This window comes from Rutidosis leptorrhynchoides, chromosome 2, assembly GCF_046630445.1.
Source record: "Rutidosis leptorrhynchoides isolate AG116_Rl617_1_P2 chromosome 2, CSIRO_AGI_Rlap_v1, whole genome shotgun sequence".
In the NCBI taxonomy this organism is placed as follows: Eukaryota; Viridiplantae; Streptophyta; class Magnoliopsida; order Asterales; family Asteraceae; genus Rutidosis; species Rutidosis leptorrhynchoides.
The window spans coordinates 42,793,360-42,815,471 of NC_092334.1; the positions used below are offsets into that span (position 1 = coordinate 42,793,360).

General features: G+C 35.3%; 2 protein-coding genes across 8 annotated transcripts; both read right to left on the reverse strand.

Moving 5' to 3' along the window:
• Nucleotides 1-863: 863 nt before the first annotated feature.
• LOC139890778 (single-stranded DNA-binding protein, mitochondrial-like) lies at nucleotides 864-7,343 on the reverse strand. 2 transcript variants are annotated; one of them, XR_011773443.1, is made up of 7 exons: nucleotides 7,200-7,343; nucleotides 6,782-6,972; nucleotides 6,174-6,382; nucleotides 5,980-6,080; nucleotides 4,506-4,565; nucleotides 3,867-4,037; nucleotides 864-1,010 (listed from the first exon to the last, which is right to left on the reverse strand). XR_011773443.1 is itself a non-coding variant. In XM_071873692.1 (6 exons), exons 1-6 carry the CDS (start codon nucleotides 7,282-7,284, stop codon nucleotides 4,021-4,023), a joined length of 663 nt encoding a protein of 220 aa, XP_071729793.1. In that variant the 5' UTR covers nucleotides 7,285-7,343; the 3' UTR covers nucleotides 3,720-4,020. The 2 variants fall into 2 exon arrangements, 1 of the variants encoding a protein (XP_071729793.1); XM_071873692.1 differs by lacking the exon at nucleotides 864-1,010 and having other exon boundaries at nucleotides 3,720-4,037.
• A 3,578-nt stretch (nucleotides 7,344-10,921) lies between these two features.
• On the reverse strand, nucleotides 10,922-18,169 carry LOC139894312 (eukaryotic translation initiation factor 3 subunit A-like). Of its 6 annotated transcripts, none has more exons than XM_071877531.1 (14): nucleotides 18,057-18,169; nucleotides 17,330-17,401; nucleotides 15,812-16,293; nucleotides 14,845-15,060; nucleotides 14,129-14,497; nucleotides 14,006-14,035; nucleotides 13,576-13,803; nucleotides 13,322-13,483; nucleotides 13,013-13,234; nucleotides 12,427-12,633; nucleotides 12,130-12,336; nucleotides 11,960-12,040; nucleotides 11,675-11,876; nucleotides 10,922-11,581 (listed from the first exon to the last, which is right to left on the reverse strand). In XM_071877531.1, exons 2-14 carry the CDS (start codon nucleotides 17,373-17,375, stop codon nucleotides 11,124-11,126), a joined length of 2,910 nt encoding a protein of 969 aa, XP_071733632.1. In that variant the 5' UTR covers nucleotides 17,376-17,401; nucleotides 18,057-18,169; the 3' UTR covers nucleotides 10,922-11,123. The 6 variants fall into 6 exon arrangements, with proteins under 6 accessions (XP_071733632.1, XP_071733633.1, XP_071733635.1 ...); XM_071877532.1 differs by having other exon boundaries at nucleotides 17,330-17,398; nucleotides 18,057-18,159; XM_071877534.1 differs by having other exon boundaries at nucleotides 17,330-17,398; nucleotides 18,012-18,117.
• Between the last annotated feature and the right edge of the window lie 3,943 nt (nucleotides 18,170-22,112).

A 22,112-nucleotide genomic window follows, 5' to 3' on the forward strand; every position in this document is an offset into this window, starting at 1 on the left:
TGTGTGTGTGAGAGAGAGAGAGAGAGAGAGAGAGAGAGAGAGAGAGAGAGAGAGAGATGAATAAACACTATTTGAAGGATGAGCGGATAAGCATATCGCAAACATACACCGTTAACGTATATCCAATGTATAATAGTATAAGTCCGTTAACATTCATTTTAACATTGTTTTTACAAATTTAACATTCATTTTAATTATTATCATACATCATAATATTTATATTTACACGTTAACAATCATCTAGAATATTAGCATAAATCTGATTTTTGTTAACGGACTAATGTGAGACGAGAATTGCTTATTCCCTTACCTATCAAATTAAAGAGCATGAATTTGTAGTAATTTAGTGTAAAAGTAATACTTCGTATTTACTAAATGTGGTGAAGCACAATTTAAAGGGCGTGAATACAAAATTTATATGTTAATCTTTTTATGGCGGCCCCGCGGAAATAGATTTTGATTTGATATGTTGGTCGGGTGTTGTCTAATCCAATAGAATCGTACCATGTTTAGTTACTTTATTGTTGCTAATAAAAAAACAAGAGATCGTATATTCGTTACACTTATTGATTGTGATTAGAGTATCACTGTGATCTCAGTACGTAAGATACACAAAATCCTCATATCAAATTCTGTTAAGATTCGATAGATGTGAAGTATTGTTCTAACGATAGTCCTTAAAAGTTGTCATTAAAACGCCTAAATGTATTATATACTCTATTAACGAACAAACTGTAACTGCTACTCTAAAGTTATCATATACATGTTATCTAAAGTTATCATATAAGAACAATGAATTTATGCACTTTAATGACAGTCTTAAGAATTTGTCACTAAAAAAGTCCTTATAAAATTTAACATTGAATAAAACAAATAACGAGGTTAGAAGGTGCACCAAATTGGTAGACGTAGATTCCATTCTAGTTGTACAAGTATTCGTCAGATTTTTTATTAACCGGTGTACTCGTTGATTTTCATTGGCGAGTGCATCTTTAGACCATACCCTCGACCTGCAGAGCACGAGTTTACTCATGATTGTATAAATCAGCAATATGGTGAACTAATGAGTTTTTACCATTGAAACATCTACTCCGTATATATATTTTCACAAAAAAATAAAATATTAATTTTAAGTTTTTATTTACTTGCATGTTTTGTTTTACTCTTGTTATTGTTATTGTTATTGTTATACTACATAATAACTAATACATAATTAATAATTGCAAGTGCAGCGGGCAAGTCAAATGGGGTTTATCGATTGATGGATCGAGTTTTACCCAAATACCCGCGACCCGGTCATGCGTTGGCGGGTACATTTTTTAAACCATACTACCCGGCCATCACAAAGCAAGCAGATGTTTGCGAGTCATTTTGCTGCACATTGTCTTTCGTATGTGCAAGCTCTCTAACATGCTCCCGTCATCCAAATCATGTTCTTCGTCTTGCTAGCCTTTTAATGCAGTTTCTAAAGACTCGAACACGTGTACCACTAGACAACATAGAAGTTTCTTACAGTAGTTTTATAGCAAGTTTTTTATAACACAAATTTAACAGACTACTGATCATCTCAATTATTTTATTGAACATTACATGAAGGGCAATCATGGAAGACACTCACTTCAAAACAGATAGAATAAAGTTGGGACAGGTGTTACTATAGATAGATATGATATAATATAATATAATATATAATTATAAAATATAAATATTAAAAAGCTTACATTGATGTATGACGTATTCAATAACATGAAGGTTTTATAATTCATGTTTAAGATGATACTCTAAGGATCGTATAGCTCAAACACAATGTCCTGCAATATAAGCCCAAGAGTCCATACTTTTCTAAAACCAATTGGTGATAGAGGGACTTCCCCTTAGACTTATATACATACATTTGTTTTATCTCATGACCGATGTGGGACTTTGGTTTGCACCCTTACAAACCTCCCCTCAAACCTAAGTCCATCTAGGCCTCCCCTCCAACGATAGTCTGGATCCAACCTTTACCGCCGCCAACTCGGAACTCTCAACCTGGTGGGAGGGCAGGGAGATTTCGATACAAGGCTTCCAGGATCAACTCATCGTGCCAGGGTCCCCCTCGAACGAGAGCTGGGTCCACTCATCGCTGCTAAAGACCGAGGGGTGCGCCACATCGCTGCGTGCGCTCAGGGGTGCGCCTTACTGCGCCGTCCACCACATCGGGGCTATAGCCTAGCTCTGATACCACTTGTAAGGATCGTATAGCCCAAACACAATGTCCTGCAATATAAGCCCAAGAGTCCATCCTTTTCTAAAACCAATTGGTGATAGAGGGACTTCCCCTTAGACTTATATACATACATTTGTTTTATCCCATGCCCGATGTGGGACTTTGGTTTGCACCCTTACAGATACGACAATGCAATCCAAAATGAATCCAAGTATATACTTCAGAGAAACCAAGTGGAGTGAAACCATAGGTGGGAAGAAAGCAACAGTCCATTAAAATGAGTGGTTAAATCAATATTAATATTTATTATTATTATTATAATTAAATATTAATATTGAGTTATTGACAATAACAATATGCAGTACCATAGATCTATAAACAAATACTATGCATGGGAGATCACTGTGCTTTGGTTCAAATTTATAAGGGCAAAATTTTTAGGACCGCTGAACTTATTCAGGCCATGAATGCTCAAATGTACAATACTTCCACTTAAGGAACTTTTTTACTTCATTTTCTTCTTTATTAGACCCCTTAATTCTTGTTAACCCAAACTTTTGGTGAGTTTTTACATAATAGAAATAATATTTAAGAGTTAAGACTACGCCTGATTATGTGTCAACCAATATGCTGTTATAAAAGATGAATGTCCAAAAACTTGTTCGTGTATATGCCCTTTACCTTGCCAGGGGAATTGCGCTTACGACACCACAAAGGTCATCACCTCCTTGACCCCTAGAATTTTAGTTAAACTCCAAGTGTTGTAATTTAGCTCAAATATGCACCCTACATGAGCTAACCAACAACAATACTCAATCTCACAAGTGTGGGGTAAAAGGAGCCAGGGAGGGAGGTGTGATGCAGACAATACTCCACATGCCTTAGAATATAAAACAATATTAATATTAATATTATTACCAAAGTTCCAAAAATGATAAACTCTCGTAGTAACATATATGAACAAGAATTTTAGAATGATGTCAGCATTAATAAAGAATTCCTTCATTACATAACATTTGGTAATATGCTAAAACTAAGCAAATCAAACTTGAATAAATCATAGGTCTAGATTTGGTAATCAACAACTATTTACAGCTCTTTACATATATCTGGATCTGTTGCTCTTTCTGGTTGATCTCATTCATAAACTAACGAAAATAAAAGCATTCACAAACCCATGAAACAAGAATATGATTTGCCCAACAAGACACTGTTTCATTTGAGTTGCTTTCTATTATATATAAACTACACTATACACTATACTATACTGTATGTGCTTTAGTTATTAGGGGGACAATAGATCTATCACATATATTGCCATTAAAAAGTGGACTAGACCAATTTTCTCAAATCTTCTCAGATCAAAACCTTTACAAATATTCTAGTGAAACCTTGATGAATGGACCTTAATGAAACGTAGATAATATAAGATCTTTCATCTATACGTTTATAGTTAGATGTCTACTACTAGTAATAGATAGTAAATTATAGTAATCACCTTTATAATATATTACTACATGTCTAGGTATATAATCTTAATGAAAAGGCACATGCGATAGTCGAAAACGATTCTAAATCAGCATAACTTGAAAAGATAAAGAGCATGAGACGTCATACAGAAAATTTCTGAGGGACAAATCTAAAAACAAGAATGTACCCGAAAGGCTAAAATGAAGACATAAGGCAATGCCATCCTCCAGAATACATAGCAACATGTATCAAATCAATCACGATTTGGTAAACAATCTTTGATTTGGGTTATATGGGCGCTCAAGTAAATTATAGGTTTACATATGCCAAACGAGCATCTATTAAATCAATCCTTCACCTGCAATCGAACAGCAATTGGAAATTGATCAGAAGCACAAATATCATAAGACACTAACACAGAATGATGAATGGCAACAAATCATCATTGATTACAATAGTCACTTAAATCCCTTCTAAAAATTAAGGGTGTCTATCTATAAGTAAGGGTGACATGTTTGATTCATTTACTTTAAAATGTTAAAACATGAAAAATTAAGGTTAGAAACGGGTCAAAGAGTAAAATATAAAAGATTTATCTAAAGAAAACAAGTCAGAAGGGTTCTAAGTCGCCTTGAGTGACTTTTGTAATCGTACTTTTGACGGCCTAATTATTTATAGGTTTAATAATTTAAGGACAAACTTGTGTTTTGAAATTAATCAAACCCATTTTGACCCATACCAAAAATTTAACTCTTTTGATCCGTTAGCCAATCCACCCATTTCACAACCTCTATATATATGGGAATTTAATACAAACAGAACTTACGTAGTTCATCAAAGGAAATACTGCTAACGCTTTCTCCAGTTTTAAAGAGACGAACCTTTCCTGCAAGATCACCATAATAAACATAAGAGGATGTCCATTACAAAAAATAGTACACGTATTGCATTAAAGATCCGTGGCACAATGGTAGCGTGTCCGACTCCAGATCAGAAGGTTGCATGTTCGATTCATATCAGGTTCAATTACTGTTATTTTGACATTCAAAAAAAAAAAAAAAAAAACAGTACAAGTGTCACTGCAACTCAGTAAAATTTCGAATAATAGGAAATAACCAATTAAACAATTTGTAACGTATGGGAACATGTATCATCACCCTTTTTTAACCCATACCATAAAACTACTTGTTTTAATATGGTCGAACAAAACAGTCAAACATACACAGATGAGACACACTACGGTGTTGTTTATTACACACCTATATATACCCCTCTACATGGTATATATGCCTCTGTATCTTTGTATTTGTTTTTAGGCTATATATATGTACCGATGTATATGTTTGTATCTATATATGTATCTATGTATCTAAGTGCATGTATTGGTGTATGTATGTTTGTCTATCTTGTATCTGTACCTAGGTATATATATCTACGAAGGTATCTTTATGCATATAGGTTTAAGCTTGAGTTTTTTTTTTTTCCCATGCTTTTGTGTGGTATATATGTATATGTACATATATATATGTATATGTACATATATATATGTATATGTACATATATATATATATATATATATATATGTATGTATGTATATATATATTTATGTTTTTATTTTGTTTGTCTGTATGTTCTACTTGAAATTAAATGGTTATGTGCACTATTTTATTCATGCTATTTGCCCTACTGTTGGGCATTACTGCTATATGTGTTCTCTTTTATGGTTACTGTGTATGGTTGCTTCTTGCTAGGCGCACATAACTCTTACAGGTACGTATCATTTGCCCTCTCTATTTCGTTCTTATGAGCATTTCTGGCCGGAGGTCCTTTAGGAAGCAATCTCTTTTGCTCTAGAGTAGAGGGAGGGACGACCTTATCTAGGCGCGGGTTCTATACCCGCGGGTGGAGTAGTGACTTCCTTCTAATCTAGGGTACGAGGAACGATTGTCTACACCCACCTCCCCCATACCCCACTTTCGTGGGATTGGGTATTGTTGTTGTTGTTGTTGTTGTTGTTGTTGTTGTTTGCAGAACAGACCTATCAATTCAGCATAAGAATCAAACGCTCAAATTTTATTTGACACGAGATAATACAAATGGTTAACAGTGTAAGTTTTGTCATTCAGACTGTCAATGACAAACCATCATCAAACATTCATTTTTTATTCGAAGATATAGGCATTTGATTCATTCAGCATTTAAATCTTGATCATATACAGGTATCCAAAAATTGTAAAACTAAAAGCGAACATTACCTTGCCAAATCAGAGTTAACAAATAAAAGAAAAAAAGGTACTTACCATCACGACGAATGCAGATCTCTGGAATGTTCTTAACTTCACCATTAATACTATCATTGTACACTCTTGTCTCAATATCACCCTCTACATAAACTGAAGAGCTGCAAAATAGGTTCCCACATCAAGAAAAAAGAAAGACACAAACACATAATCAAAAAATATAAAATTCATTAAAATCTGATAAATATTCATACTTCTTGACGAGTTGTTGAACTGCATAAGCACCAAGTATTTCATTGTGCACAGCAATACGATGCCATTGAGCAGGTTTCGGCAAGTCTTTGGCTCCGATCGTTCTTTGATCAAACATACCTCCTGTCCCAACCGTAAAGATGGTAACGGTTCTACCATTTCTCAAAATCTTTTGCAGAGGTGGTTGCCCAACCTTTCCACAAATGATTGCCTGTGTAACTAGCCTAATTAGTATATCTAATATTGTACTCGTAATACTTTAACCTAACATAACTAAAGGTACTAAATTTTCAACCAATAGCTAACAAGCGAGCCCGATTTGGAATACGGTTTATCGCAAACGGAAGAAACGAGTCAAACAAGCATAAGTTTTCAACATTGTACTTCAAGTTGCACCCAACACCATAAATCATTTTTATTCAAAATCAAAAAAATGTTATTGCAATAATCCAGTTTTTTTTGTAATCAAGTCAGACGCTTTCGGCATGTTACCCTACCACGTAAAAATGAAGGCAAATTAATCATATTTAACGCATTAATATGACGAAATAGTTGAGTTCAAAACTTAGAAACCAAAAACGGATGGTGGAATTTAACGATTTGAGAGTACCTTATGCACACCACGAAAGCCCCAACCCTTTCGGGGGTCGACACCTTGCATTTGTAATTCAGGTTTTTCAGGAAGCAAATCATCATCAACATTATCATCATCAACTGAATCACCTTCAATACCATCACCACTTCCGAACAAACCAGACGATGAAGATGATGATGATGAGTAACATTTATTCGATATTCCAACTACACAAATTGATCATAATAACACACATTAGGTCTAAATACATTATTTTTAAACCCTAATTCATGTATATATAACTTATGTAAAATTAATTCGAGAGTAACAGTATGATCATATCACCCATAATCGATTTGATAAAATGTAAAAATACAGTATAGCATATGTAAATTAGAAAACCTAAAAAAAGGGAACATGGGATGAGGATTAATAATCAGAGAGACAGAGATACCGAATGAAGTGGTGTGTGTGGAAGAAGGAAGAAAGACACGTAAGCATCTTGTGAATTTGGTAGCGAGTGAAGAACTACAAGTCATATTTCGCAATTTTGGAATTGGAAGATGATATGTTTGATGAAGCAAAATAAGGGTTTACAACAGGGTTTTTGAGTTAGCGGGCCGATAAACGGATCCGGGTCGTTTCAAGAAAAACCTAATTCTGAGAATATTTCAAAATCTAACTTGAACTTTTCACATGTTAAAAATTCATATAATATTTCACACACAACTTTTTGATATAAATTTACTATTATACCCTTAATTATACTTAGAATAATAATATAAATTCAATTTTCTAAATTAATTTATGGGTATAATTGTGAATTTTTAGAACAAAAGTGTAGATATATCAAAAAGTGGTGTGTGTGTGTGTGAAAATCATCTCCCTTTACAATAACATGAACCTTTATTATCACGTTAAATACCAACTAATATGTAACTAAATGTACAAATATTATATATGAATATTATAGACACGGATTAAGATCTTTATTCTTATACTCGGTAATATTAATGTAAACAAAGTGTTGACCATTAGCTGGTAATGATTTTTTTTAGGGAAAATTGATTCAAAATACATCGAGCTTTCATCAAAATCTATTAGCTGGTACGTTGTGCAGTAAATTGTTATGTGGGTATGTTTTATGTATGAAGATATAAATATAAATATAAATGTTTTGTCTAACAGAAGGACTAATGAAATTAGAGTTTACAAATATGAGGGACTAAAGATGTAAATATCTAGAAGGTGACCTAAGAGGTAACCTGTTATTACATGTTGAATGCATACAATAGGAGAAAATACAAAGTTGAATGCATACAATAGAACTTTTGAAAGTTGAATGCATACAATAAGATTTTGATGAAAGTTCGATGCATTTTGAATCAATTTTCCCTTTTTTCTAATAGATGTTGGTTATTTAGGAGTGCCAAAAAGATAAAAAGGCAAACTTGTTACAAAATATCCCAACTTTTACACTATTGGTCAAAGTCTTGGGCTGGCAACAGCCCCGTCAAAACATAACTAAGCTCCGTCCTTGATAAGCTCCATTAAACGCCAAATCATTTCTAGCGCCCAAAATCGTCCTACTGTAGTCGGTCCAATCAAACTCCAAACCATCACACCAATCATAGGAGAATTCAAGGATATAAGTAGGCATACATTCCACCAACTACATAAAGCGGTCCAAACATTATAAGACCATGAACAATGAATTATCAAAGATCTATCAATTCTATATGTACCAAACACCATCCACATCTGTCATCCACTCGACCACTTAAGCATTGACTATAGTTAAACATCTCTAACCGGTACCCCATCTTGAATCGCTAACCAATGAAAAAAGGCTATTTATTCCAAACCACCTTTAACTAATCAAACTCTACCTCTAAGTTAGCCGAAATCATGACCCGGACACCTTCCGCAACTGTATGGACCTTGTCAACACATGGCGATCCTCATGGTTTAGCTTTCTTCGGGCGCTCGTTACTCTCGAGCAAGCCCTCAAGAAAACCCTTCTGATGTCTCCTTATTTTTCTATATTATTTTTTTATTTTTTTAAATCTTGCCCTAAACTTTAACTTTAGTAGGTTTTCGAGCAAAAGCAATTGATTGTTCTTCTGTCCAACATCCTCAATGTTATCATCACAATGTTCTGTCGATCCAGCCCCAACAACTTCGGAAAAATCCCTTGCCTTCAATTTTTTCCTTTTGTGTCCCTTACACGGGCTCTGATGTGGAGTAGCAATAACATCTTTTCTTTGTTGAAGCCTTGATTTTTGAGCCTTTTTTTTTTATAAATCGCGCAGGAAGATCTGCAATCTAATGTGGGACATTTATGCAAATCTTGTTTATCATGAGAATATCTAGCAGCGTGGAAGAAAGTTTGATTGTCAGGTAAATCCCCCTCGTGCAAAGGTTTTTGTAAATCGTCGTACGTTTTGAGTAGAGATGTTTCAAGAAGTTTACTTGGTGAAGATAATCCGAGGTCAAGAAAGAAGATGAATGAGGCTTCCACTTCGAGTACTCATAAGCTTAAAGATCACAGTGATGACTTGGATTACGGGTACTCAATTCAAAGCTTGTTTATGGACTCTCATGATGGAAGAGACGACAGTTCAGCGACTAACGGGAAGGGTAATATGTATGTGGAAGCTTTCGTGACATTCGATGAAATGATGACACGTTTGGCCGAGGAGATCGTACTGGGTGATAGATTCATCAATGTATTATCTTAGTAGATAGAGAATCGGTCCGGGAAGAAAATTTTGAAAGAGACGTTTAATGGTAAGTTGAAGAGGGCGGGATCTAGCGGTTTATAGGTTGGGTTTGTCTCGGGTTTATTCGTTTTCTTTCTTCTGTTTGTTGATTTCGCGTCCTGTTATTATCGTGTTGTATTCGGTTTAGTATTGTTTTTGAGTTTTTCAGGTTGAGGAGACTCGTTCATAGGTATTTTTTTTGTTTAAATGGTTGCTATCTAGGTGCGAACTTCCCCGTTTTTCCGTTCTTTTGTATTTTATGTTGAGGGCGTTTTCTTATGAAAAATGATCTCGGTTTTAGGAGTTTTAGTTTTTTTCAGAAAAAAAAGGTAGGAGAATGTTAAACTTGGACTACATTTGAAGATATTATATATATATATTTTTTTTTGGCTAAAATAACGACCTTCTTTGCTCCCGAGCTTGATTGGTATTCTTTTAGCTGTGTGTCTTCGGGGATGTCTACCGTAAAGGTGCATGAGTGGTGTTCTGGTTTGTTACGGGTGGTTGGCTCTTTGCTCTCGCAACAACTTCCACCTGACATACCCATCGAGTAATGTTTACAAGGTCCCTTGGCTTTATTTTTCGAGGCAACACCAAGCGTCGTTTAAGTGACGACTTGACTACCGCTTAGAGCCTAAATTGATGTTTCAGGCAGGCTTTTAAACACATGGAAATTTAATTTCTACCATTTTCTTGGCGCCTCTTTTTTATTTCTATTATTTATTTTTTATTTTTATTTTTATTTTTATCTTTATTTTTATTTTTTATTTTTAATTTTATTTTACTATTTAAAAAAAAAAATTCCTACTTTTTGGCCGGAGGTCCACTCGAAAGCAATCTCTTTATCCGTCAAATGAGAAGAGGGATGACTTTCTCTACTTTCTGTGGGAGAAATGACTGGTCTATTTCTCGGATAGGGGAAGGATTGTCTACATCTCACCTTCCCCATACATCACTCATGTAGTATTGGGTTTCGTTGTTGTTGTTGTATTAAAACTAAGTCTTTTCATCAAAAGATGAAAGAGACGAACAAGGATACAATCAGACCTAAAAACCACAAGGCTCGGACCTTAATGCTAAACATCGAAACCAAGCTAACTAAACCCGAGCCTTAAACGAAACGTGCCACAAATACAAACCCACAAAATAGACACAAACTAGAAGCTTACACAAATAAACCAACACAAAGCTAACGAAGGAAGAATCAACACACCTAACTAAACGAATAAAGATCGATCTAACTAACCGATGACCGATTTACCTTTAAGTTTCCGACACTTAATGACCGGCTTCACAACCACTCCATTTGAAGATATTATATATAACTTACTTATCTCATAATGATCATCCGATATCAAATCTAGATTAAAAAAATCCAAGTGAAAATTAGCAAAACACCATCATAGTATAGAAATGCACAGAAAACTGAAACAATCATTTAAATTCCATAAGTGCTTTCATAACAAACAAAATTCACACATCCACTGTTATTAGTTTGGGTCTGGTCTAATTCTTCTTCCCATATTTCAGAAAACAATAAAGTACACCATCTTCTCTTACAAATTTAAAAACCCAACAAGGTAACAAGACATGTCAAAAACCCAACCTTAAACATTTCACCGAGAATACTTAGAAGACGACCAACCCTTACCACCACCAGTGCCAGCACCACCTCCGCTGCCAGGTGGTCTCCACTTTCCACTTGGTCCTCCAGCCCCAGGAGGAGCATCATCCGGCTTCCCACTTCCCCACCTATCAGATTGTGCTGGTGGAGGTGCAGCTGGCTCTGCTGGCCCACTTCTACGGTGCTTAGGCACGTACTTCCCACCACCACCAGTTGATGCAGTTGCACCCGCTGCTGCAGGTGCACCAGCACCTGGTGGTGCGGCTGATCCTGGCCCTGGAAGCTCAGATGCAGGCTTGGCTGGGGCATCAATTGGAGTACCCCTTAAAATAGCTTCCTTCCTTGCCCTCTCTCGTTCTTCCAGTTCCTCCTCTCTTTTCCTCTGCCTTTCAGCAATTTCGTCCAGCTTCGCCCTTCTCTCTGCTTCTTCTTTCTTTCGCCTTTCGGCCTCTAAATAACCAATTGAGAAATATATAAACATGAGGATCCGTGAATAGAAACTTATTATTATATTATTATAAAAAAATAATAAAAAGGATTCACCTTCACGCTTACGAGCTTCTTCCTCCTCACGTAACCTGTCGAGTCTTTCTTCTTCAGTTTTGAGATAGTAAAGCATTTTCCTCTTGATCTCCCTCTCCTCTTTTCGCGCCTTCAGAACTTGGCTTACTCGTTGCTTCCTCTCTAATTCCATTCTATCGTGCTCTGCCTGACGACGACTAACGACTCTTTCTTCAAACGCGGTCTGTATAATAAACAACAATAGGTCAGTAAATTTTTAGCTATACAAAAAAAAAGATTAAAAAAAAGGGAGGTAAAAAAGAAGACCTTATCTTGGGTAACCCGGGCAAGTCTATACTTCTCCCTCACATCCCCATCATGACGTGCTCTGCTCAACTCAACTTCGAGCTGCAACACATTTATGAAGTCATTAAGATGAATAACACAATCCTAACAGTTAAAGTGAAAAAATGTTAAAAGTGAAGTCGACAGGATACCTGCTGCTCACGTTCATGAAGTTTCTTCTCTTCAGTTAAACGTTTTTGGAAAGCTTGTTCAATCAAAGGTGCGGCCTCTTCCCTCTTTGCTCTTTCAAAGTGATCCATTGTTTTAATTAATTTTTGCATTTTCTTTTCCATTTCCTGCCTTTCTCTAACTTGCTCCTGTAAAGCTATCTCCATCAAAGTCTGTTTTGTCACCTTATCCTATAAAGAAAATTATCGGTCAACGTTAAAGTCAAACAACGGCTTCAAACCGAGAATAAACCATGAGAAATAAGAATCAAAGTTACACACCCCCTCAATGATAGGCTTCTTTCCTTTTTTACCGATACGTTTTCCAACATCATTAAGTAAAGCCAGAGCTTCCTCACGCTCACGCTCCTCAATTTCCCTTCTAATACGTTGATGCTTCCTTTCTTCAAACTCAGTAGCAAGTCTCTTCTGTTCCGCCTCCTCGGTTTTCTTTTGCAATTTTAGTCTTTTTGTTTCCTCTTCTCGTTCCTTTAAAATTAATCATTAAGCAGAACAATAAGAAAAATTATTAGTGAAGCCCGTAGATGATGTCAAAAGCACAGAACTAGAGATGGCATCATAACCCGATTGGGTAAAGAGTCAACAAGGTAAAATATGTATCGACCCAAAGCATATTTTGTCCCATAATTTAGATTTCATATAATACAACTTGTGTCAAAGATGATTACAATTACAATTACAAATCATATTATTTCAAAACTAATATATTTTGCATGGGTAAATGGGTGGTTTATCGCAATAATGAACACTCCGAGAAATGATTAAAGATGCCCGCCCAAAAAAGGACAAAAGAAAAACAAAAATTGAGAAAATGAGACATAATTATAATTCAGAGAACATAAAATACCATCTCAAGCAGGTGACGCTCCTGTTCCTCCTTGCGTTTTTCAATAATAGATTTCCGAGCAAGAAGCTTTTTGTGCTCTTTATCTACAATATCTGCCAAACTTGGAAGCATAGCACTCAGTTTTGAAGCTTTCGTCTGAGAAGGGTAAATCATTGATCTTGACTTATTCAAATTCTGAGCCAAAACACTCAAATGATCTTGCAACTTGTCAGACTCAAACCCCTGATACAATATATGAGATACAACGTTAGTCCACGAAGAAGCATGAGATATAAAAAGAAGACATAGAACATGGTAATATAGACTAACCAAGTCGCCGAATATAATTGCACCCTTCATATGGTCAACTTTCATAGCAATGAAATTATGTTTAACAGCATCAACAGAAATCCTTTCCACAACTGAGAACTCAAAGAAAGGAACCATTTTTGATAAAGTTTCAACTTTCATGGTCTGATACACCTGGGACACCTGAAACCATGATAAGAAAAATTCATAAGAATATCCATAAAAATAAATAAAACCAAACACGTAATAGTTAAACATTAACCACAATTATTTACCTGTTGCAAGAGTCTCAAGGTAGCTACTTTTTCCAAAGCAGGAATGTAGTGAGAAAGCTGGACTTCAGGTACAGAAGAAGCTGAAGATATCTTGCCCCCAAGTTTTGATATCTTTGTCAGCAAAGGCTGAACTTTTGACGCCAAATCCAGAGGCAAAAACTCATTTTCAAGAAGATGGTAAAGATCCTTCACTTCTTGAGTTACATACGTCATTACTCCTTTAGAAACCTATATACGGAAGAGAACAGTTACAAAAAATCAAATATAAAAGCCCTATTCGTGAAAGTAAAAAGGAGATGATATACAAAAATACCAACATGAAAAAACCATTACAGTATTTACAATGCATATGAATACATATAGAACGTTTCAAGAATCAGTTGGGCTTAAGTAACATTGCAATTAACAGGTGATTTGAAAGCAATCTTACCAGATCTGCTAGAAGAGATGACCGAGACAGCTGCAAAAAAACAAAAAACAAAAAAAAAAATGTGAATTACATTGTAGAACCAGCATATATATGAAAAAGATATAATTCAAGGTCGAGAGATACCACTTCTTTTGTTTCAAGCTTGGCATCGATATTAAATCCGATAAGATTGTACATCCTTAAATTCCGCTCTTTGTCGTGTTCCAGTTCTAAATGAGAAGCAGTTTTCATATGATCATACGGTGGAGCTGAAAGCGCAGCCAACAATACAGATGAAGCAATTAACTGCAGGTCTTTCTGGTTCAGATTCTTATTGAAGCTTTTTTGAAGTTGGAAAAGCTTAAACCATGCATAAGCATGATATAGATGGCTAGAGGAGATCCAGAAAATTTCTGTTAACTTCGCATAATATACAGCCATTAGGGATGATTTTGGCATTTTCTTAACCATGTTTGTCAGCCCATAAATATCTTCTACGGAGCGGAAGGCTTCCTGAAAATACAATCAAACAAATAAAATAAATGATTTAGATTAGACAAGAAAATGTATAATCAGAATAAATAATAATATGTAATGATTTCAACCCATTTATTTATATATTTGTTGACTTTGAGTGATTTTTAAGAATATTATCTCTAACAAGCGAAAAAGGTTAGCTTCGTAAATTAAAAAACAGAATGAAACAAACTAGCAAGTTACACAAAAGTCCCCTTTTCAGCATAAATTCTATCACATACCAAGTAGAATTTATCACAATTTTGTTATCATAAACAAAATGTATGTGGGTCAATCAAACGTCCCATCTTCCCAACTATAATACAAAAAAAACAGAAACAAACCTGCCAGAGCTCAAGCTCAGTTGCAACTTTCAACTGCTCAAATCGTGTATCGAGATAAAAATGTAGACTTTCAGGAGCAGTTAGATCAGGCCTGTCCCTCTGATCTCTGTACTTGTTAAGGTTTGCAAGATGGTTCCTGATTATCTCACAAAGCCTGCGAAACTCGGTTGTCCTTTTGTATTGTTTGCAGAACTGGAAAGCACGGTGTGCTGTGTCCTGCATACAAGTAATCATACATCACACTCCATTACTTCGATTATATGGCTCACAAGTCGGTAAAAAAATTGAGATAGAAAAGTTCCAACTTAAAGAATCTACTTAAAATAGTAACAAGTGAACATAAATCTACAATATGTAAACACAGTAACATTGACTTAATACAGCAGTATTAGCAGATAAAGAAAGTCTTCGGGTCAATAATTAATTATTGCATTAGCACGCTGAAACCCAAAGTAAAACAATCTGAGCTTGTTACTTGTTCAACTGTAAACATCTGCAAATCAGACTATCCATTCTTAAATATTGCTCACAAACATAGTTGTATGCATTATTATAAATGTTAACAAACGACTAGCATTAAGAACCTTTAACCTGGATGGCCATAATGTAATACCGGTTTTAAACAAAAAGATAAATTGGACAAACATCTCTTTCAAAGTCTCTTCTCCTTACAATTAAAGCTCTGAACTCACATATATCTACTACTCCATATATATTAGTGTTTATATGAAGAATCACATGATTTACAATAATGATGAGATAAGTAGAGTAGAATCATCATATTCCCCAAAAATAAACAAGGGGATAATGAGTTATAGTTTAGCAGAACACCGTCAAGTTCATAAGCCAGAAAAATATCAGATCTTAATGTTCAGAAACGTTTTAATATGTTGATTATCAAAAGATTAACTCTAATGATTAATAATGCAAGGGTAATGGAAGCTACAATTATTGAAAGAAAACTTACTGCATACAAAGCCATCAACTTGGAGTTGTTTCGAAGAATTTCAAGAACTGTTCTGTAAGTTTCCCACAAAAACTTAAACCATGGGGTCACAAGCTCCCTATCAGAGCGGTCCTTTCCCTTCTCACCACTAACATAACTCAGCATTAAATCTTCAGGTCTTTTATCAGCTTCAAGATCATCAACATCCAGGGCTTCTTCTAAAGCCTGAGCCTGACTACGAGCCAACTCAGCCCTTTTGGTTGAGAGATCCATGAAGTGCTTAATCACTTCCTCTAACGAATTAACATTAACTTGCTGACAAATTATTCGGTACTGAATCAGACCATCTTTGGCAAATCTACCTCTCCTCATATCAACACAAAGTTCGATGTACTTAAACATAATTTTCTCATGCGTTTTCTGCCATGCTCTGTACCTCTTGGAAGTGATAAGATCATGAAGGGCTTGAAGAGCATCTTGTTTCTGGCCAACATTGATCAATTCTGCATTCAAGTACTAACAAAGGTGAGTTATTCATATACATGCACACTGCACTGGAAGTGTTTGAAGATACAAAAGCCTAGACATCTTTAGATAGACGTAAACATGCAACACTGCATCAGCTTGAGGGTTAAATAAAAAGTTGTGCATGCAAGCAACAAAAACATCATTGTAAATGTCAGCCTAATATTTAAAGTCGTGACTACTAGGGAAAAGGGGACGGTACCCCGGCAAAGTAAGTCGTGACTACTAGGTTAGAATAAAGTCAGCAGTGGAGCATAAAAAACGCAATAGAATAACTTCAACCGCCTCAATATCATGAAATGGGTCCAGCAATCAATATTAAAGTTTGAGTTGAAAATACATGCATTCATTAAATATACAGTATGCATGTAATTTTGCCAGAAAAAGGCATATATACATTCTAAGTTCTCTCTTTATATTACGAATAAAAAAAATAAAATCTGCACCCAAACAGTTTGGTTTGACAAAAAACAATTTTCCCACTTATCTACAAAGATCCCAGTTTTAGCCAATCGATAGATACTTGCCAACTTGAAATTCCAATTCAAAAAACCTTCAATTGGACATATACCTAGTCCATAACAATTTCCTAGGAGGTACAAATGTAATTTTCACTTCATCTTCTTTATCATTTTTAACAACAGATCAACCATCACGTAGCAAACAAATACACTGACTTTGCTTGATGACTAGTCTCATTAGTCCAACGGCACAAGTGACAATAGCTGATAGTAAGCCAATGATCAAAAAACAACGGCAAACCCTCAGTCCTCAATTATTTAGACTATTGATTGATGTCATCACCACTCACCAATAGCAGCTAACTTGTAGGTAAAAAGCACAAGCCATAAAGAAAATATTTTTTGACACTATTTTTTATCCTAATCAAGTAAGCATAGGTTTGTTACACAATATATTTAGACCACCAACGACCGCCTATTGAACTGAATTTCACCTAGCAGCAGATAAAAACCCTACATAGAAACAATACATCAATGCGATGATGCCACTCACCTTCCGCTCGTTTCAGAGCATTCTCCGGTTTCGCAAAAGTCGCCATTTTCAATCACAGAAGTCTTCTACCTGCTATGATACATATACAACAATTTAGTTTTTGTTATTATTCTTAATCAATCAATAGCATAACACTAAGTACAACCAAAAGCAGAAGTAGCAATTGTAACTACTATGCTAATATACACAAATAAAATTCTAAACTATATCCATAAATCCATAAACTATAACAATTGTAACTACTATTCCAACTTGTAGAGCACTAAACACCAACAGATTTCCATCATAATTATATAAATAATAAATAATATTCAGCAAAAATTATTAGAAACCTAATTTCAGGCACACGATTAGTTAATCAGCAACACAACACATAGATGTAGAAAAAAATCAATTGCCGATCCGTACGTACAGCAAATTACATGTAACAGTTTAACTAGTGTGTAACACATAATTACACATAAATTCCATTACATCTCTATAATAATATTCAGCAAAAAATATCAGAAACCTAATTTAGGCACGAGATTAGTAAATCAGGAACGAAACAGTAGAAAAAATTAATCACAGATCAGTACATGCCGCAAATTAGATGCAAGACGGATAAATTCATAAATTGCTAATCAATTGAACACAAAAAATGAACAGAACGAAAAATCAAACGCGCAAAAGTGAAACTAACGAAAAATCTATGCGAAAAGTTACGATTCGTATGGAGAAGCAATACGTGAATCCGTCGTCGAAAATTAGCAGCCGCGAAGAGTGTGATTGATTGAAGATATTGTTAGAGATGACTGAATCGAAAAGAAAAGTAGGGTTTGGGGTGCAAAAACTGGCGACATGTTAAAGGGTAAATACAAGTCGGCCTTAAGGCTCAAGTTAAAAAGCCCAATACTACCGGGTCTCTATTAAAAAGCCCACGTACTTGTTTCTTTTTTGTTGTTGATACTCGAAAGCAAATACACAACAGACTTGATTTTACTGTACATATTTAAACAGACTTTTTAAATTTATTTATTACTATTACTATTAATTATATTATTTTTATATTTATTTATTTTTTGAAAAGCAAGTTCAAAAATCTTTTGTCCTTAATGTCACGGAGGATTAGTATCGAATTTTTCCTGTTAGTGTGCAATAAAATTGTTGTATACATTGCTTATATATTGACCGTAAGTAACCGGTATTGATTTGTAAAAACTTATATGCTAGTTGTTGTTAGAAAAATTTATTGCTCCGTGCATTTTCTTTTGCAATCAAGGTTTTGATAGTAGTTAGAGATAGCATCAATAAATTGGGCCGGGTTATACAACTACGGAATATAACGTGGTTTAATCTTCCTGGGTGATCATAAATTAATGTCCAAAAAAAATGAGGCAAGATTTTATGTCGTATATTTTTGTGTGTAAGAACTTTTAACTTTTTTTATATAATATATTAATTATTAATTTAAATTTAATAGTTAATATTCAATTTTAATATTAACAATATAAATATAAATATATTACCAAAGAGTCAATGGCTAGACGATATCGAGGTCACCCTTAGAATCTTGAAATTAAGTATTCAAATCTTGCTTAGGATATTTCGTGATGTATATATTCGTGTTAGTATTAGATAAGTGACTGAGTTTGCCTTCAAATAATATATTGATAATTAATAAATAAGTTGATGATATGATACAACAACATTCAATCTTGCATTAACGTGATACGAGAATGTAAGATGATGTAAGATGTACATAGTCCAATTAAGACACTATCAAGATACATACCCTTACACTTAATTACTTAATTGGCAGAGTATTAAACAATAATAACCAGGATTAAGAACAGAAAAATATAACTAAAGATAGACCAAGTTGTCTCACTGGAATAAGTAGTATGTCATCAATAAGTAGTATGTCATCAACATACAAGATCAAGAAGACAACTTTGCTCCCACTAGCTCTAATGTAAACACAGGGCTCATCTTGGTTTTGAGAAAAATCAAACTCTTTGATTTTCTGATCAAACTTAAGATTCCAGCTCCTGGATGCTTGCTTTAATCCATAAATAGATTTTAGAAGCTTGCATACTTTAGTAGGATGCTTAGGATTCACAAACCCTTCCGGCTGAACCATATATACGTCCTCGCTTAGGTCGCCATTTAGGAAAGCAGTTTTGACATCCATTTGCCATATTTCATAATCATGAAAAGCAGCTATGGCAATAAGTATCCTAATTGATTTAATGCTCGCGACTGGTGAAAAAGTTTCCTCATAATCAATTCCTTGAGTTTGAGTATAACCTTTTGCCACCAATCGAGCCTTAAAAGTGTTTACATTACCGTCCATGTCAGCCTTCTTCTTAAAGACCCATTTACTGCCCACTGTCTTGCAATTGGGTGGAAGATCAATCAAGTCCCATACCTGATTATCTTTCATGGACTGCATTTCTGCCTTCATAGCATCTCCCCATTTTTCAGATTGTGGATCTGACATGGCTTCACCATAGCTAGAGGGTTCATCATAATCCCCTAGATGAGGTTTATCTGAATTAATCAGAAGATTTAACCTCTCAGGTTGATAAAGAGTTCTACTAGATCTACGAAGTATAGGTGCAACACGTTCTGGCTCACCAACAGTGTGTCCAGCTTCAACGTGCGGTTGGCTAGTGCCTTCAGAAGGTATGTTACTTTGTGATTCTTGAATTTCCTCAAGATCTACTTTACTCCCACTGACTTCTTGTAAGAGAAGATCTCTTTCAAAGAATTCAGCAAACCGAGCAGTAAACACTTTGTTTTCAGCTTGGTAGTAAAAGTACTAACCCATTGTTTCCTTTGGGTATCCCACAAAGTGACATTTGATACCTCTGGGTTCTAACTTGTTTGAAGTGTCACGTTTCACATACGCTTCACAACCCCAGACTTTCAAATAAGACAACTTAGGACTTTTTCCATGCCATAACTCATATGGTGTCTTTTCTACCTTCTTGGTTGGAACCATATTGAGTATGCGTGCAGCAGACTCTAATGCATAACCCCGAAAAGACATCGGTAGAGTAGTTAGACTCATCATAGATCGAACCATATCAAGTAAAGTTCGATTCCTCCGCTCCGACACACCATTATGCTGTGGTGTATAAGGTGGAGTGAATTGTGAGACAATCCCACGATTCTTCAGGTGGTCCAAAAACTCTTGACTCATATATTCCCCTCCCCGATCAGAACGAAGGGCTTTAATGGTCTTTCCAAGTTGATTCTCTACTTCATTTTGGAAGATTTTGAACGTTTCAAAAACTTCATGTTTATGTTTCAGCAAGTAAACATAACCATATCTACTATAATCATCAGTAAATGTAACGAAGTATGTTTCACCATTTCTAGACATAGTTCTAAAAGGGCCACATACATCAGTATGTATTAGTCCTAAAAGATCTTTAGCTCTTTCACCTAAACCGGAGAAAGGAGCCTTTGTCATCTTTCCACATAAACATGACTCGCATACATCAAATGACTCAGAGGCAGTTGATTATAAAATCCCATCAGATTGGAGTTTTGAAATGCGTTGTTTGTTTATATGACCAAGACGACAATGCCATAGATAGGTATTATTCAAGTCTTTCTTGACTCGTTTGGCAGTACAGGTATATACAGAATTATTATTTGAAATCACACCATGCATATCAATTTCAAAAATACCATCACGTGGAATAGCATTAAAATAAAATACATTATTCTTAGAAACTGAAATATCAAGGTGCGTAAAAGTAAGTTCAAAACCAAAATTTTTCAAAAGAGAAACTGAAATTACATTGCTCGTAATACTAGGAGCATAATGACATTGTTCCAACAAAACAATAAGACCACTAGGTAAAGTAAGCTCATAGGTGCCAATAGCTTCAACAGCAGCTCGAGCCCCATTGCCCACTCTTAAGTCTAGTGTGTCTTTCTTCAGTCTCTTACTTCTTCTCATTCCCTGCATATTGTTACAGATGTGAGTACCACAACCAGTATCAAAAATCCAGGAATTACTAGAAAAAGTATATAACTATATATGAAATATACCTGATTTGCTGGTCTGGCCAGCTTTGCCTTTTCTCAACTCAGATAGGTAGGAAGGACAGTTCCTCCTCCAGTGGCCAACCTTTCCACAGTGGAAACATTCGGCGTCTTTCGCTGGGTTTTCTTTCTTGGGAGGTGGTGGAATCTTTTTCTTAGCAATTGACTTGCCTTTTCCTTTTCCCCAAGTTTTCGGCTTATTCTTTCTCACCTTACCATCCCTAATCATCAGGACACCTGGATTGGAAACCTTATATGGAATATCCTGTTCAGCTGTTTTGAGCATCGAGTGCACCTCTGCCAGAGATTTCTCCTAACCTTGCATATTATAATTCATTACAAATTGGTGATACGATTTTGGTAGTGAAACCAAAACCGTGTTCACAGCCAAGTTAGGCGGCAAGGTAGTTCCAAGTTTTTCCAATCGGTCAATGTAGCTTTTCATCTTCAAGACATGAGAGCTCACTGATTGACCCCCTCCATTTCGCATGTTTGAAGAAGCTTATAAGTTTCATATAACTCTTGACTAGCCTGTTTTTGAAACATATTTTTCAGCTCAGTAATCATATCATATGCTGTACGATCTTCCATTTTCTTTTGGAGGTCAGAAGTCATACTAGCAAGCATGATTAAAGCTATCTTCTCTTGCTCATCAAACAACTTCTGATAAGCATTCTTTTGAGCAGCAGTAGCTGTCTCAGGAGGAGCTTCGGGTAAGGTTTCTTCAATTTTGTTCAACTTT

What these genes read in the sequence shown, in the direction of transcription:
- LOC139890778 (XM_071873692.1), bottom strand. Translation starts at nt 7,284, where the DNA reads ATGACTTGTAGTTCTTCACTCGCTACCAAATTCACAAGATGCTTACGT. An exon ending in CACACACACCACTTCATTCG is followed by an intron (nt 6,973 to 7,199) that starts GTATCTCTGTCT and finishes CAATTTGTGTAG; the next exon opens with TTGGAATATCGAATAAATGT. An exon ending in GATCTGCATTCGTCGTGATG is followed by an intron (nt 4,566 to 5,979) that starts GTAAGTACCTTT and finishes GTGATCTTGCAG; the next exon opens with GAAAGGTTCGTCTCTTTAAA.
- LOC139894312 (XM_071877531.1), bottom strand. Translation starts at nt 17,375, where the DNA reads ATGGCGACTTTTGCGAAACCGGAGAATGCTCTGAAACGAGCGGAAG. An exon ending in CAATTATATTCGGCGACTTG is followed by an intron (nt 13,235 to 13,321) that starts GTTAGTCTATAT and finishes ATATTGTATCAG; the next exon opens with GGGTTTGAGTCTGACAAGTT. An exon ending in AGCGTCACCTGCTTGAGATG is followed by an intron (nt 12,634 to 13,012) that starts GTATTTTATGTT and finishes TTAATTTTAAAG; the next exon opens with GAACGAGAAGAGGAAACAAA.